Source organism: Callospermophilus lateralis, chromosome 15 (genome assembly GCF_048772815.1).
Source record: "Callospermophilus lateralis isolate mCalLat2 chromosome 15, mCalLat2.hap1, whole genome shotgun sequence".
Lineage (NCBI taxonomy): Eukaryota > Metazoa > Chordata > Mammalia > Rodentia > Sciuridae > Callospermophilus > Callospermophilus lateralis.
This window is the reverse complement of record NC_135319.1, coordinates 79,636,670-79,655,865: the sequence shown is the minus strand read 5'-3', so window position 1 is coordinate 79,655,865 and position 19,196 is coordinate 79,636,670. Positions and strand designations below refer to the sequence as shown.

Genomic DNA, 19,196 nt, shown 5'->3' with positions numbered 1-19,196 from the left:
GAAAATAGTCATATATCTGATACAGGGAATATTCATATATCTGATATCTAAATGTCCATCAACTAATGAATGGATATACAAAATGTGATATTTTCATACAGGGAAATATTATTCAGTAATAAAAAGTAACAAAGTACTGATATATATGCTACAATACCGTTAAACCTTGCAAATTATCATGCAAAGTAAAACATGCCAATCATAAGTCACATGGTATATGATATCATTCATATAAAATGCACAATAGACTAATCTCTAGAAATAGAAAAAAGATTTATGATTGCTTAAAGACTATGGAGAATGAACAAATAGAGGGAACAGTTAAAGGGTATAAGGTTGCTTTTTGAAGTGATAAAAATGTTATGAAATTGATTACACAAGTTAACTGAGACATTACACAAATCTACACGAGATGTTTGCACAACTCTGAATATACTAAAGTCACTGAATTTTATATTTAAAAGCGAATTATATGGTATATCAATTATTTCAGTAAAGCTGTTACAAAAAGGAAATAATGCAAAAACCAAAAACCAAAACACAGAACTAAACGAAGACAAAGAGACATATATATGTATGTATGTATATAAATATATATAATAAACATACATATAAAGTAATATTTTATTTTAAAAACATGCATAGAAAAAATAGTACTTTGTTTTTTATACTACTCCCGTATTTTTCAAAAATTTTGCCTAAGCACAGAAAAAATTAATTCTGAACTGAAAGGCCTAATCAAAGACCACAAAACATATCTTTTCCAGTTCAAAATAGAAGCCAGAAAAGTATCTTGTCATATTAATCATGTTAAATTCATGAATCCCACAAATATATAAAAACAAATGATTCAAAAGCAACCTCTATGAAGATACTAATATTTTTTATTGGTATAATACTCTACCCCAAAATTTACATGATATTTTTAAGGGATCCTAAATAACTAAAGCACAATCTTGAAAACACAAAAACAACTTGGAAGTCTCAATAATTTCTGACTTTAAAACTTACTACAAAGCTATGGTAATTAAAACAGTGTAGTACTAGCATCAAGACAAACATGTATCAAAGAAGAGAATAAAGGGCCCAAAAATAAGCCCCCACATATATGGTCAAATGATTTTTGACCAGGGTGCCAAGACCATTTAAAGAGAAAAGAATATTCTTTTCAACAAATGATGCTAAGAAAACCAGCTACTCACACACACAGAAATGAAACTAGATCCTTTCTAATACCACACACAAAATTAACTCATAATGAAATGAAGACCTAAATATAAGAATAAAAATTTTAAAACTCTTGAAGAAAAATCTTAATATGCTGGATTTGGCAAAGATTTATTTTATATCACACAAAAAGAAAAAAATAGATAAATTAAACTACATCAAAATCACAAAACTAAGTTAAAGATATAGCTCAGTGGGCTGGGGATGTGGCTCAAGCGGTAGCGCGCTCACGTGGCATGCGTGGGGCACTGGGTTCGATCCTCAGCACCACATAAAAATAAAATAAAGATGTTGTGTCCACCGAAAACTAAAAAAACATATATATATTAAAAAAAAAGATATAGCTCAGTGGTAAAGAATATGCTCAGCATGGACAAAGCCCTGAGTTCAAATCCCAGCACCATTAAAAAAAATGCATCAAAGGACACTGTCAACAGAGCAAAAAGACATATCACAGGAGAGGAGAAACTATTTGCAAATCATATCTGTTAAGGGGTTAATATCATAAGAAAAACTCCTAAAACTAAAGGACAAAAAATATTTATTAAAAAATTGCAAAAGACTTGAATTTATATTTATATATCTTTTTTTCTCAAAGAAGATACATAAATGATCAATAAGCTCTTAAAAACTACACAACATCACCGTTATTCAAAAGCACAAAGAGATAACACTTTGTACTCATTAAGGAACCTATTATTAAAAAACAAAACTGGAAAATATTAAGTGTTATGAAAGCTGTGGACAAACTGGAACCCATGTTCACTGCTGGTGGGAATGTAAAATGTGCAGCCACTGTAGAAAACAATATGGCAATTCCTGAAAAAGTTACCTGAAAGAATTACCATGTGATCCAGGAATTCCACTTCTGGGCATACACCCAGAAGTACCGAAAGCAGAGACTCAGTTGTAGGTACACATATCTTAATCTCAAAAGTCAACAAATGGGAGCAATCTAAAAGTTTATCAACATACAGATGAATTTTAAAATGTGGTTGTTATATGTACGTATATGTGTGTGCACATGTGTATGTGTGTATATATGTATATATATACATATATATTAGTATTATTATATATACATATATCAAAATATTATTCAGTTTTTTAAAAGGGCATTCTGATACACACTACAGCATGGATAAATGCTGAAGAGATTATGTTCAAGGAAATAAGCCAATAACAAAAGGATAAATGCTATGTATTTCCACTTGCATGAGGTACCTGAAATAGTCAAATTGACACAGACACAAAGTAGACTGCTAGTTTCTAAGGGTTGGGGGAAGGGGAGAATGAAGAGTTATTGCTTCAATTTTGCAAGATGAATAAAGTGCTAGAGACAATGATGGTGATAGTTACACAATGATGTGAATGTACTTAATACCACTCTACATTTCAAAATACTTAAAATAGCCAACTTTATGTTTTATGTATTCTACCACAATTTTTAAAAAGTGATTAATCTTAAGATTAGACATAAAGCCATGTATAAAACTCAATCCTTATTTCTTTACATGTTCAAATGTATTAAAAATCTACTCTTTTCCTAAAATAATATAAGTCCAAGACATCTTAAATAATTGTGATCCATTATGATTCTACTATCCTCATTAGATATTTTAAATAAATCTGAAATTTGAGACTTTCTACTCTAAGGTAAATTCTGAGAAAAAAAAAATTAACCCAAAAAGCAGAGCCATACCTGATATAAAGCGAGAGAATGTCCATATCTCTGAAGAGGTCCCCTTGACAGAGTTCCTACATTCCATATACTGCTTTCTAAATTGTAACTAAAAATAAGAAAATAAAATAACTTCTTATTGATTTTCAGTTTTATGACTTGCATATGCTTTTCTTCATTTGTATCTAAATTCTCATAAAACTAAAAAATAATTACAGTAAACTCATAATTTCAAATGCCATATTAAAAATATTTAATAAAAACTTCAGTCAAGAAATACCTACTCTAAATTAGATTCATTCACTTAAATGTATATAAATTTGAGTAGAATATTCAATACTAGAATTAAGTTGTCTAATTACCTTTAGCAATTTCAACCAATTAACCTAAAAAATAGTAAGTTATTCTATATTTTTAAATTTAAAAAGCCAGCTTTCTTGGAAGTACATGAAAATTCCATTTTTACAATAGGCATTTACTTTAGAAATTCACATTACTCTTCATATATGCTTAACTTAGCTTATGAATTAACCAAGAAGCATATATTTCCTTGCAAAAATATACTTTGCTCACTGATAACTTTTTGAATTCTGTAAAATAAGTACAGTAGTATAAACTCAAACTTTTTTTTTTTTTTTTTTTGGTGGTACTGGCAGTTTAACTCAGAAGTTTTCTACCACTGAGCTGCTACATTTCCTTTTTTTAAATTCTGAGTCAGGGTCTTGCTTAGTTGCCCAGGCTGGCTTCAAACTTCCCTTTTCAACTCCCCAAGTAGCAGGGATTATAGGCATGTGCCACCGTACCTGGCTTACCCTCAAATTTTGATTTGCCAACACATATGAGAGGAAGCACCAAGCCAAGAAACAGGGTATTCCTTCAAAAAGATCAGTATAAACTGTTCTCTCCCACTTCTCTGCCTCCAACTCATCAGGCAAAGCAAAAAACTGTCCCTTCACAAGAAAGGTTACCAAAATGATTTTCAGCATTGTTTCCTAGTTTGAATTACAAGCTAAGACATAAATTACAAAATATGCCAAAATATAGCTCCCACAGAGACTTACCACCAAATCTACCTGCCTATCAGCATCTGCAGCCAACATGCTGCTTCCCATTGTTCCTGAAAGTTATTGCTTGGCAAACTATTTCCATGAAGAATCAGACAACAAATATTTTAGGGATTGCAGGCCTAAAATATCAGGGTTTCATAGAATATGTTTTACAACCTATTAAAATGCAAAAAAAAAAAAAAAAATCCTTTCCTAGGTCTCAGGCCCTGGGCCCCAACTCACTGATCCCTGCTATAAATGAGCTATTCTTGTTTCTTGTGCATAAATCCCACAACACTCCAGGAGTCCCCTCATCTCTTCCCTACATCACCCTTTGTCTTACTAGATCATTGCCATCAGCATATAAATATTGTTATTTTTTAAAAAAAAATCACTTGACTTCACTCACCCTTCAAGCTACCACCCTACTTTTATGCTACCCCATTCCTTTATTGTCCCCCCCACACCTATCTTTCCATTCTCTCTTAAACTAACTCTAGTCAGGCCCACCACTGCAGAGAAAACTGTTTTTGGTAAATTCAACTTCCTCATGTCCAATCCACAGTCACTTTTCTGTCCTCATTTTCTCTGACCTGGTTTATCATCAGCATTTGACACCTTTAGTTACTCCGAGGTCCACCTGTACTCTTGCCCTTGCATTCAAAGACACTGCATTCTTTTGGTTTTCCCATCTCACTGGTCACTTCTCTCAGTCCTTTGCTGAGTTCTCCTCTTATCCCCAATCTTCCAATGATATGGAGTCTCAGACTCAGTTCTTCATTGTCTTCTTTAAAACTCATTCCTTTAATAATTCCATTTTAACTGAATCCCACTTTCTACTCTTTCTCCAAAATCTCATGAATTCTCAACAGTTGAGAATAAAAGAATGTAATGTTATGGGTGGTTTGATCTCTTCAGATCCCTAAAATTTTCTCTATATCAGCATTAAGCCTATTTGATTACCATTCCTGTGTTCACTAGAGTAGCACTTTGAGTCTTCTTCAAGAACTTTTCCATTGTATTCACAACTTGGCTGACTAGCATACAAGGTCTAGCTTTCAGTCTGTTTCAGTTTTGACATACCTTCATCATGCTGCTTCATCCTTTCTAGCTTTCAATTTAAATCAAGAGACAGGAGACTCTTCCTTTCACTTGAATATTTAGAAGCCGTTGTGTGTGGCTACCATGACTCTATTTCAAAGCTTAAGGCAACACACAAAACCCACACACAACAAAAAACCCTCCCAAAAAAACTAAAACAACCTACATGATCTATCTCTGCCATTATCCTAATTTCATGTTCCCCTCTCACATACACCAATCACATGGCCTCCTTTTTCCTTTTCAAATACTTCAAAAAGCTCCTTCCTTGAGGCCCAGGTCTGGCTCCTTTTTGCACCTACAAATTACTGCAGTGCCAATACTCTGACCTCCTCCAAGACCTTACCTAGTTTTCACCTTTCTCATGAAGCCTACTTTGACCGCTATATTTACAATTGTGATCCCTCCTCTGTGGCATTCCAGATTAACTCATCCTGCTATCTACCTACCTCTCTATCTAGCTATGTATATATTTGCATGTACATAATTTAGTTCAATAAGTAGATTTATCTTTTCATTGCCAGTCTTTCCTCATTAACTTCACAAAGATAAGGACACTTATATGCACTAATACATCCCAAGTACCAAGTACATGGTAAATATTCAAAAGTGTGTTATGCTCAGGAATACATGTCAATTTTCATTAATGTTAATAAATAGGTATTCTTTAAAATAGTATCTTTTTATTTCAATATACACTATACAGAACTTTAACATTATTTACAGAATGCTTTTGTCTTAAATGTAACATCTATACCCCAATTAAATTCTACTCTAGGGCTGGGGTATATAGTTCAGTGGCAATGTGTGGCAAGCATATATAGAGCCCTAGGTTTAATGCCTAGCACCCCCCAAAAAAAGTCTCCTCCAGAAAATAAATCAAATTATAACTGACACTATCACTTCTAAAAGCTTTTTAAATATCCTTACCTACACTTGAACTATATTCAGAATGATGAAAAATATTCTCTAACCTGAAAAAAGAGCAACAAATTTATTTCTAATCTGATATTCATAGCTTATAACCATATAAGCTTAGATATATATGTATATGCTTATATATATTTATTGTTTATATCTTTACATGTACATAGAGATAATATAAACACTGTAACCACAAGAACCAGATTATATACACATACAAAAAAGTTAAACTCTCTGGTTCAAATGGTAAATATACAAGTTTAAGAGAATATCATAATATTCATCACTTAATTTGAAACACTCTATTCAACTTGCATAGAACATGTAAGATTTCAATGTTCCTTTGACAACTTTGTTGTCATCATAACTCAACTTTGGGAATAACACAATTTTAATTTAAAGTTTAAACTATTTTGTAGGCATTTCATTTTTTAAAAAATCATAGTTCATTTCCTTTTAGTTTCCACATTTAAATCTCACTATTTTCTTTGGGTCATTTCATATCTTAACAATTCATTTTTATCCCAGCAACTCTCAAGATTTTTAGCTGTATTTTATTCTTCATGTATTGTGCTACAGAATTCTAATTTTTAATTTAAATACTTACTACAACTCTTCCTCTCTCTCCAGAATTTATTTTATACTTTAATTCTATTCACACTCAATCATTGTTTTAAAGCAAACTCCTCTTATACTCAGAATTTTTAAATCTTCAAAATTAATAGGGCTAACATATTTAAAGGGTAGGGTTGGCAAATAAAATATAGGATGCCCAGTTAAATCTGAATTTTAGATAATTAACAAATAATCTTTTGGCATAAGTATGACCATACAATATTTGGGACATAACCACACACACACACTTACACTAAAATTTTATTTGTTGTCTCTCTGAAATTCATGTGTAATTGGCAGTCCTGTATCTTTAAATGCAAAAACCGATAATTCTATTGGGTACACACCATTATGATAAATCATCTAGGGCCAGTTCTGACTTGTTGATGCCCAAGTTATGCCAATTATTACATATTACAAATATCAACACTGAAAGTGACATTGATAATCAAATGATTCTTCGTATTTCCTCTTCTATTCTGTTTATTAAAGGGCTTACTAAATACAATAATCAGCTTTAAAGGATATCAGATAAAGTTGCCATCCATGTGGTTCCCTTTATCACTCAATCACGCAAAGAACAATACTATCATGCATGCGCTGTTAGTAAATGATCTGTTTTATAATGCTGGCATTGTTATCCCAACAAACATTTATAAAGTACCAACTAAGTAAAAGTTCAGACAAACTATACAGAAAAAAGCAAAAGTATTTTTATATCTACAATTACACTTTACTCCGGAAAAGTAAAAAGCAAGATTTATTATGCTGAACATAGGGACCTCCCGCCTTTATGTAGCATTTTCTTACATAAAATTAACTAAAAATGTTTTAGAAAAAGTGAAATAACTACACAAAACAAACTTATATGCTCAATAACAAATAATTAACTGCAGACAACAGTTCATATAGTCCCAAATCAGTCCCACTCAGCAAGTACACAGCATTACAAAATAACCACTTATGTTTGGACAGAAAGCAATTCCAGTTTAAAAATAAAACTTGTGAAGATCTTAAAATAAGTACTTACTTCAGGACCATTTGAAAAGAACTGTAGTTAAAAGTATATCCACCAATCACCCACATAAATTTCCCATGTAAAACTGCTTTATGTGAAGCCCGACCTACAGAAGGACTGAAGGGTTTAACATTTGGTAGAATCCAGTAAGACTCAGTAGAAGGAACATTGAAAGAGCAATCAGGACCTATTGAAGAAAAAAATCAAACAACACACTGGATTAACAAAGAACTGTGTTTATAGAATGAGATAGAGATTATAAAAAACAGCAGACTGCACAGATTAAGAGAATTTAAGAACCTGATGTTCATCATCCTAACAAATGTAACTTATAACAATAAAAAGTCTGAAATATAATGTGCAAGGAAACTACTAACAGCAAATGTAATGCCTAGAGGGGAAAAAAAATCAGACATGAAGATGTTTAAATAAATAACACAATCAAAACAAAATTGTTAAAATATATAAAATTTCAGATTTACTTTAGTATGCTAATAGAATTTAAATTGAAAAACAATCTACTCATATTCTATTTCTGGCACTTACTAGCAGTGTGATCTTAGGCTAAACTGTTTACCTTTCATCGAGTCTTCATCCATTAAATTAAAATTACAATCTACTTCCAAGGATTACCATAATTTTTTAAAATATAAAAATGAAAGTATTTGCAAGTTATAAACTATTAAACAAATATAAAGATTACGTTTTTCTTAGCATCTTTTTTTTTTTTTTTTTGGTTCTGTGAATTGAACCTGGAACGCTTAACTACTGAGCCACATCCCCAGACCTTTTTATTTGGGGGCCAGGTATCGCTAAGTTGCATAGGGCTCACTAAGTTGCTAAGGCTGGCCTGAAACTTGTGATCCTCCTGTCTCAGCCTCCCCAGTCACTGGGATTACAGGCATGAGCTACCATACCCAGCTTAGCTTCATTATTAACAATGCATATCCCCAAAGAAAAAAAATTATTATGTATACAAAAACCAAAACTATCAATTAGTATAGAATAATTTCAAATACTATAATTGAATATAACTGAGCTGAAAACATAACTGTATCTTAATCCATATTCATAATGTTACCCAGGACTCCTGGTTTCCTCATCTATAAAATGTACATTAGCCTAATTAGTGTTTCTCAAAGTAAAAAGAAAAATAACTACAACTAAATATAATGGAAAGAACACTATTGAAGAAAATATATCTTCATCAAAAGTGAGCTCACAAATTATTTGAATTCTAATGTGACTAAAATGTGCTAAATAGTAGACATAAACTCATTGAGCTTCAACTTATTTTATAAAATATAAGATCCACATAGTTTTATAAATTATATACAAAAAAAATTTAAAAAGTAATAAAATTAACTTTCCAGGCATACTTTGTTTTTTATTACACTTTGCAGATATTTCCTATTTTACAAACTGAAAGTCTATGGCAAATCTGCATCGAGCAAGTCAATTTCAGTACCATTTTTTCCCAATGTTATGTGCTCCCTTCATAGTTATGTCTCATTTTGGTAATACAATATTTCAAATTGTTTTCATTATATCTGTTATGGTGATGTGTAATCAATGATCTTTAATGTTACTAAAAGTGTTTTGGGGCACCCTAACTATACCCATGTCAGAATGCCAAGTTAACTAACAAATGTTATGTATGTTCTGACTGCTCCACTAAAAAGCCACTCTCCCATCTCTCTCCCTCCCCTCTGGCCTCCCTATTCCCTGATACAACAATAAGTCTATTAATAATACCACAATGGCCTCTAAATATTCAAGTAAAAGAAAGAGTCTAGTGTTTCTTAATTTAAATTGAAAGCTAGAAAGGATGAAGCAGCATGATGAAAGTATGTCAAAACTGAAACAAACTGAAAGCTAGGCCTCGTATGTTAATCAGCCAAGTTGTGGATGATTAACAAAGGAAAAGTTCTTGAAGAAGACTCAAAGTACTACTCTAGTGAACACAGGAATGGTAATCAAATAGGCTTAATGCTGATATGGAGAAAATTTTAAGGGTCTGAAAAGATCAAACCACCCACAACATTCCTTTAAACCAATGCCTGATTCAGAATAAGGCCCTAATTCTATTCAATTCCATGAAGGCTGAGAGAAGTGAGGAAGCGACAAAGAAGAGTTTAGAACTGGTAGAAGGTAGTAACAAAGTTTAAGAAAAGAAACTATCTCTATAAAATAAGAGGGCCAGGTGAAGCAGCATGTCCTGGTGTAGAAGCTGCAGTAAAGTTATCCAAAATAGCTAGCTATGATAAAAGGAGAAGTCATTACCTAACTTCAAAGCTTCAAAGAACAGACTGACTCCTGTTAGGGGATAATGTAGCTGGCGACTTATAAGTTTAAACCAATGCTTACTTACCATTTCCAAAATGCTAGGACCCTTAAAATTTGAACTAATCTACTCTGCCTGTGCTTTATAAAATAGAACAACAAAGCCTAGATAATAGTAGATTGTTTACAACATGATTTACTGAACATGTTAAGCTTACTGTTAAAATGCTGCTGCAAAGGGAGGATCCAAGATGGCAGGCAAGAGGGAGGCAACACTCTATGTTGCTCCATGACCTGGGACTCAAATAGTGAGAACACTGCTTCTCCGCAAGCAATATTCCTGCTCGCGCAAGGGAATCACAGCCACAGTGCCATGGGCTCCAGGCCAAAGCATCAGAGTAGGTCTCCCAACAACTAGCCACACAGGACTACCAGGTACCCCAGTGGGCACCATCAACACCCAAGCAGAACTTTTGGCCACCCACCAAAACCACTCCAATGCAGGACACCCGGCAGCTTCCCACATGCAAGAACTCCGGCCATCACTCCCGTGTGGACCCCCATCTACCAACATAGGGCTCCCCCTGTCGCCGCAATCTTAGGACTCTACAGCAACAGAGATAGTCCCCTATGTGCAGTGGCCAGCCTGCACCCAGGAACTTCACACAGGCTCTGAAGTCAGCTGACAGCCACACACTGCGGGACACAAGAGCTCCTCTCTGAACTCATAGTCCAACAGCATCACTCAGCTGCTCCCCCCCCCCCACATACAACCCGACAGCCCACTGCAGAAAGCAGGCGCTTCCATCTTGAGTCACCTTCATCTCCATCTTCAATGGGGGCAAAACCTCTCTCCCCAGCAGCCACTACCCTGGCTTAGTGACACCCTTGTTATCTTCACCATCCTAAGGGCAGACATGGCAGCTAACAACAGATGATCCCACCAACTGGATAAGAAGGGAAGCAGGAAAGATCCGGATCTCCAACCAAAACAATCCTATTTCTTCCTTAAAGATTTTTTTTTCCTCTCCTCTATTCTCCCGCACTCACATTCCCAACATATGTGAAACCAAGTACTCTGCATGAATTAGGATTTTGAGGACTGAGACATCTAAATATATATAATAATATCCTCTAAATATATATAATAATATCCTCTAAATATATATAATATATTAAAGTTGTATATTTTTTCTTTTATCCCACCAATTTCTACTATTTTAACACTTGTTTATTTTTTCCTAATATATATATGTGTGCTTGTTTTATGTACTCTAATATCTTCCCACTTGTTTACCCAAAAGTACTTCCTCTCCCTTCTCCTGTTACTAATCTTCCTCTTTAGGTTTCTCTTTCACACTTCCAATGATATAACAACTCTACCTCCTCAGCATAACATCCTACTCCTCGCCCTCAGTACTTTGTCCACCATCAGAAACTGTAAACTCTTTTACAAACCTGCTGAGCATATTGTAGATAATAACTGAATTCACCATTTCTGTATATATTGTGACCAAACTGTAAACATCTTAATAGCAAACATCTGTTTTTAAAGTGTATACTGTTTATATTGGGATCTGATAACATTGTCCTTCACCTCAAAGGAGAGGTACTGGATCCCTACAGGAGCACTATAAGCCTATAGGGTAAAAACAGCAATGCCTCAGATCCACAGTGCTATAATGGAAGACAAAAAAGCAGTATGAAAAGACAAGGGAAGAGAGTGCCCCAAACATATCAAGATACCACATTATTAGAATCCATGGGGAGCATAACAGAAGAAATTACAGAGAAGGAGTTCAGGATGTACATGATTAAAATGTTCTGCAAATTGAAGGATGATATAAGAGAGCAAATACAGGCAGCAAAAGATCATTTTGACAAAGAGCTACATAAACAAATACAGGAAGCAAAAGATTACTTCAATAGGGAGATAGAAGTTAAAAAAAATAGAAATCCTTGAAATGAAAGAAACAATAAACTAAATTAAAAGTTCAATTGAAAGCATCACCAACAGATTAGACCACTTGAAAGACAAGAACTCAGACAAAATATATAATTTGAAAAGAATGTAGAAAACACAGTGAAAACAAGGGGAGAACATTCAAGAAATATGGGATAGCATAAAAAGTCCAAACTTAAGAATTATTGGAATACAGGAAGGAACAGAGTTCCAAACCAAAGGAATAAGCAATTTATTCAATGAAATAATATCAGAAAATTTTCCAAACATGAAGAATGAATTGGAAAACCAAATTCAAGAGGCTTACAGGACGCCAAATGTACAAAATCACATCAGATCCACACCGGGGCACATTATAATGAAAATGCCCAATATACACAATAAGGAGAGAATATTAAAACCCACAAGAGACAGGAATCAGATTACATATGGGGAAAACCAATTAGATTATGTGCTGATTTTTCAACAAAGACCCTAAAAACTAAAAGATGCTGGAACAACATGTATCAAGCTCTGAAAGAAAATGGATGTCAACCAAGAATCTTATATCCAGCAAAATTAAGCTTTAGATTTGATGATGAAATAAAAACCTTCCATGATAAACAAAAGATATAAGAATTTACAACTTGAAAGCCCGCACTACAGAACATCCTTAGCAAAATATTCCATGAAGAACTGAAAACCAACAATGAAAATCAGCAAAGGGAGGTATTACACTAATCAAAGGAAAAACCATGGGCTGGGGTTATGGCTCAGCAGTAGAGCACTTGCCTCGCACATGTGAGCCCCTGGGTGTGGTTCCTCAACACCACATAAAAATAAATAAGTGAAATAAAGGTATTGTGTCCAACTACAACTAAAAAATAAATATATAAAAAAAAGAGAAACCAAGTTAAGTTAAATACCAAAAATAAACAAAAATGGATGAGAATACAAATCATGTTTCAATAATAACCCTGAATGTTAATGGCCTAAACTCGCCAATCAAAAAACATGTATTGGCAGACTGGGATTTTAAAAAAAGAATCAACAATATGCTACCTCCAAGAGACTCATCTTATAGGAGAAGACATTCATAGACTGAAGGTGAAAGGTTGGGAAAAATCATACCACTCACATGGACTGTGGAAGCAAGCAGGGGTTTCCATCCTCATATCAAATAAAGTAGACTTCAAGTCAAATTGAATCAAAAGGGATAAAGAAGGACATTTTATAATGCTTAAGGGAACCATTCATCAACAAGACATAATAATAATAAATTTATATGCCCCAAACAATGGAGCATCTACATTCATCAAACAAACTCTTCTCAAGTTCAGGAGTTAAACAGACCACAACACAATAATTCTGGGTGACTGTAACACACCTCTTTCACCACTGGATAGATCATCCAAACAAAAGCTGAACAAAGAAACCACAGAACTCAATAATACAGTCAATAACTTAGACTTAACTGACATATATAGAATATTTCATCCTTCAATGAACGAATACACTTTCTTCTCAGCAGCACATGGATCTTTCTCTAAAACAGACCATATATTATGTCACAAAGCAAATATAAAAAAGTAGATATACTACCCTGCATTCTATCAGATCATATGAAATGAAATTAGAAATTTATGATAAAATAAACAAAAAAAAAGCTACTCCAACACCTGAAACTAAATAATATGCTACTGAATGAACAATGGGTTGCAAAAGATATCAAGAAGATTTAAAAATTCTTAGAGGTGAATGAGAACATAGGTACAACGTATTGAAATCTCTGGAACACTATGAAGGCAGTACTAAGAGGAAAGTTCCTTGCACGGAGTTCATTCCTTAAAAGAAAAGAAAGTCAACAAATAAATGACTTAATATTACATATCAAAACCCTTGGAAAAGAAGAACAAATCAACCCCAAAAACAGAAGACAGGAAATAATTAAAATCAGAGCTGAAATTAATGAAATTGAAACAAAAAGAAACAACTAAAAATATTGATAAAACAAAAAGTTGGTTCTTCGAAAAAAAATAAATAAAATTGACCTTTAAAGACATTTAAGGAAGAACTAATACCAATACTCTTCAATTTATTTCAGGAGTGAGGAAAAAAAGGAGCACTCCCAAACTTATTCTATGAGGCCAATATCACCCTAATTCCAAAACCAAGCAAAGATACATCAAAAAAAGAAAACTTCAGACCAATATCTCTAATGAACATAGATGCCAAAATTCTCAATAAAATTCTGGCAAATCAAATACAAAAACATGTCAAAAAGATCATGCACCATGATCAAGTGGGATTCATTCCAGGGATGCAAAGTTGATTCAACATACGGAAATCAATAAATGTAATTCATCACATCAATAGACTTAAAGATAAGAACCATATGGTCATCTGAATAGATGCAGAAAGGGCATTCAAAAAAATACAGCACCCCTTCATGTTTAAAACACTAGAAAAACTAGGGATGACAGAAACATATCTCAACATAGTAAGAGCTATCTATGCTAAGCCCCATGCTAACATTATTCTAAATGGAGAAAAATTGATAGCATTCCCTCTAAAAACTGGAACAAGACAGGAATGCCCTCTTTCACCACTTCTATTTGACTTAGTTCTTGAAACAATAGCCAGAGCAATTAAATAGACGAAAGACACTAAAGGAATACAGATAGGAAAAGAACTCAAATTAGCACTATTTGCTGATGATATGATTCTATGCCTAGAAGACCCAAAAGTCCACTAGAGAACTTCTACATCTAGTAAATTAATCCAGAAAAGTAGCAGGATACAAAATCAACATCCATAAATCAGATGCATTTCTGTATATCAGAGACAAATCCTCTGAAAGGGAAATGAGAAAAACTGCCCCACTTATAATAGCCTCAAAAAAAAAAAATACTTGGGAAAATCAATCTAACAAAAGAGGTGAAAGACCTCTACAACAAAAACTACAGAACAATAAAGAAAGAAATTAAAGAAGACCTTAGAAGATGGAAATATCTCCCTTGTTCTTGGATAGGCAGAAGTAATATTGTCAAAACGACCATACTACCAAAAGCATTATACATATCTAATGCTTTAGATATGTATAATGACATTCAAAATCCCATTGACATTCCTGATAGAAATAGAAAAAGGAATCATGAAATTCATCTGGAAAATAAGAGACCCAGAAGAGCCAAAGCACTTCTTAGCAAGAAGAGTGAAGCAGGTGGCATCACTATACTAGAACTTAAACTATACTACAGAGCAATAGTAACATAAACAGCATAGTATTGGCACGAAAATACACTGGTAGACCAATGGTACAGAATAGAGGACACAGAGACTAACCCAAATAATCACAGTTTCTTATATTAGACGACAGTGCCTAAAATGTACATTGGAGAAAAGATAGCCTCTTTAACAAATAGTGCTGAAAACACTGGAAATCCAAATGCAACGGGAGAAAATTAAGCCCCTATCTCTCACCATACACAAAATTCAACTCAAAATGGATCAAGGACCTAGGATTTAAACCAGAGACCCTGTGTCTAATAGAAGAAAAAGTAGAACCAAATCTCCATCATATCAGATTAGGCCTCAACTTCCTAAATAAGATCCCTATAGCACAAGAATTAAAATCAAGAATTAATAAATGGGATGGATTCAAACTAAAAAGCTTCTTCTCAGCAAAAGAAATAATCATTGAAGTGAATAGACAGCCTACAACTTGTGAGCAAATTTTTACCACATGCACATCAGAAAGAACACTAATCTCTAGGGTATATAAAGAACTCAAAAATCTAAACACCAGTAAACAATAACTCAATCAAAAAACAGGCCAAGGAACTGAACAGACACTTCTCAGAAGGTGATATATAATCAGTCAACAAATACATGAAAAAAATGTTCAACATCTCTAGCAATTAGAGAAATGAAAATCAAAACTATTCTAAGATTTCATCTCACTCCAAACAGAATGGCAGCTATTAAAAATTCAAATAACAATAAGTGTTGGTGAGGATGTGGGGGAAAGGCACACTCATACATTGCTGGTGGGGCTGCAAAATGGTGCAGCCAATCTAGAAAGCAGTATGGAGATTTTTTGGAAAACCACCTTTTGACCCAGCTATCCCTCTCCTCAGTCTATACCCAAAGGACTTAAAAAACGCATACTACAGGGACACAGCCACATCAATGTATATAGCAGCACAATAACTAAACTGTGGAACCAAACTAGGTGCCCTTCAATATATGCATGAATGAAAAAACTGTAGTATATATACATAATGGAATATTACTCAGCAATAAAAGAGAATAAAATCATGGCATTTGCATGTAAATGGATGGAGAATATAATGCTAAGTGAAGTTAGCCAATCCCCCCAAAAAATACCAATGTTTTCTCTGATATAAGGAGGCTGATTTATAGTGGGATTGGGAGAGGGAACATGGAAAGATTAGACAAACTCTAGATAGGGCAAAGGAGAGGGAAAGGGAGGAAGGAAGAGGGTAAAAAAAGATGGTGGAATGAAACAGACATCATTACCCTAAGTACATGTATGAAGACACAAATGGTGTGAATACACTTTGTAAACAACCAGAGATATGAAAAATCGTGCTCTATATGTATAATGTGAATTGCAATGCATTCTCCTGTCATATATAATAAATTAGAATAAAACTTTTTTTAAATGGCTGCTACAAAGGGAAAGAACCCTTTTAAAATATGAGTGCTTCGCATAAATCAAAGGCATTCCTGTATATCAGCGACAAATCCTCTGAAATGGAAATGAGGACAACCACTCCATTCACAATATCCTCAAAAAAAATAAAATACTTGGGAATCAACCTAACAAAAGAGGTGAAAGACTTATACAATGAAAACTACAGAACCCTAAAGAGAGAAATAGAAGAAGATCTTAGAAGATGAAAAAATATACCCTGTTCATGGATAGGTAGAACTAACATCATCAAAATGGCGATATTACCAAAAGTTCTTTATAGGTTTAATGCAATGCCAATCAAAATCCCAACAGCATTTCTTGTAGAAATAGAGAAAGCAATCATGAAATTCATATGGAAAAATAAAAGACCCAGAATAGCAAAAACAATGCTAAGCAGGAAGTGTGAATCAGGCGGTATAGCTATACCAGACTTCAAACTATACTACAGAGCAATAGTAACAAAAACAGCATGGTACTGGTACCAAAACAGGCGGGTGGACCAATGGTACAGAATAGAGGACACAGAAACCAATCCACAAAATTACAACTATCTTATATTTGATAAAGGGGCTAAAAGCATGCAATGGAGGAAGGATAGCATCTTCAACAAATGGTGTTGGGAAAACTGGATATCCATATGCAACAAAATGAAACTGAATCCCTTTCTCTCGCCATGCACAAAAGTTAACTCAAAGTGGATCAAGGAACTTGATATCAAATCAGAGACATGGCGTCTGATAGAAGAAAAAGTTGGCTATGATCTACATACTGTGGAGTCGGGCTCCAAATTCCTCAATAGGACACCCATAGCACAAGAGTTAATAACTAGAATTAACAAATGGGACTTACTCAAACTAAAAAGTTTTTTCTCAGCAAAAGAAACAATAAGAGAGGTAAATAGGGAGCCTACGTCCTGGGAACAAATGTACTCCTCACACTTCAGACAGAGCCCTAATATCCAGAATATACAAAGAACTAAAAAAATTAAGACAATAAGATAACAAATAACCCAATCAACAAATGGGCCAAGGACCTGAACAGACATTTCTCAGAGGTGGACATACAATCAATCAACAAGTACATGAAAAAATGCTCACCATCTCTAGCAGTCAGAGAAATGCAAATCAAAACCACCCTAAGATACCATCTCACTCCAGTAAGATTGGCAGCCATTAGGAAGTCAAACAACAACAAGTGCTGGCGAGGATGTGGGGAAGAGGGTTCACTTGTACATTGCTGGTGGGACTGCAAATTGGTGTGGCCAATTTGGAAAGCAGTATGGAGATTTCTTGGAAAGCTCAGAATGGAACCACCATTTGACCCAGCTATTCCCCTACTCGGTCTATTCCCTAAAGACCTAAAAAGAGCACACTACAGGGACACTGCTACATCCATGTTCATAGCAGCACAATTCACAATAGCAAGACTGTGGAACCAACCTAGATGCCCTTCAATAGACGAATGGATAAAAAAAAAAAAATGTGGCATTTATACACAATGGAGTATTACTCTGCATTAAAAAATGACAAAATCATAGAATTTGGAGGGAAATGGAGGGCATTAGAGCAGATTATGCTAAGTGAAGCTAGCCAATCCCTTAAAAACAAATGCCAAATGTCTTCTTTGATATAAGGAGAGTAACTAAGAACAGAGTAGGGACGAAGAGCATGAGAAGAAGATTAACATTAAACAGGGATGAGAGGTGGTAAGGAAAGCGAGAGAGAAGGGAAATTGCATGTAAATGGAAGGAGACCCTCAGGGGTATACAAAATTACATACAAGAGGAAGTGAGGGGAAAGGGGGATAAATATAAGGGGGAGAAATGAATTACAGTAGAGGGGGTAGAGAGAGAAGAGAGGAGGGGAGGGGGGGAGGGGGGATAGTAGAGGATAGGAAAGGCAGCAGAATACAACAGACACTAGTATGGCAATATGTAAATCAATGGATGTGCAACTGATTTGATTCTGCAATCTGTATACGCGGTAAAAATGGGAGTTCATATCCCACTTGAATCAAAGTGTGAAATATGATATATTAAGAACTATGTAATGTTTTGAACAACCAACAATAAAAATTAATTAAAAAAAGAAAAGAAAAAAAAATAAAATAAAATAAAATATGAGTGCTTATTGACAATACACCTAGTCATCCAAGAGCTCTGATGGAGATTTACAAGATTAATGTTTTCATACCTGCTAACATAATAACCTTTATGCAGCCATAGATCAAAGGCTGATTTTTAGTTTCAAGTCTTATTATTAAGAAATACATTTTGTAAGGTTACCACTGCCATAGATAGTGATTCCTCTGATTAATCTGAGCAAAATAGATAGGAAACAATCTGGAAATAATTCACCATTCCAGAGGCCATAAGGAATATTCAAGATTTCTGAATATTCAGAAACCTAGAGATATTTAGAGACCTAAATATCAACATTAAAATGAATATGGAAGAAGCTGATACAACCCTCATGGATGATTTTGAGGGGTGCAAGAATTCAGTAGAGGAAGCAACTGCAAGTGTGGTGGAAACATCAAAAGAACTAAAGTGGAGCCTGAAGATATAACTGAATTGCTGCAATCTCACAATAAAATTTTATCAAAGTAAGAGTTAAATTTTTATGATGAGCAAAGAAAAT

General features: G+C 34.1%; 1 protein-coding gene across 1 annotated transcript in view; it reads right to left on the bottom strand.

The window, feature by feature from the left end:
* Atrnl1 (attractin like 1) overlaps positions 1-19,196 on the bottom strand; it is a 746,572-nt gene that overhangs the window by 696,283 nt on the left and 31,093 nt on the right. The window contains exons 6-7 of the mRNA XM_076834523.1: positions 7,625-7,799; positions 2,930-3,017 (exon numbers count right to left, since the gene is read on the bottom strand). Coding sequence (XP_076690638.1) covers positions 2,930-3,017; positions 7,625-7,799 — 263 coding nt within the window. The remainder of the gene's footprint in view (positions 1-2,929; positions 3,018-7,624; positions 7,800-19,196) is intronic.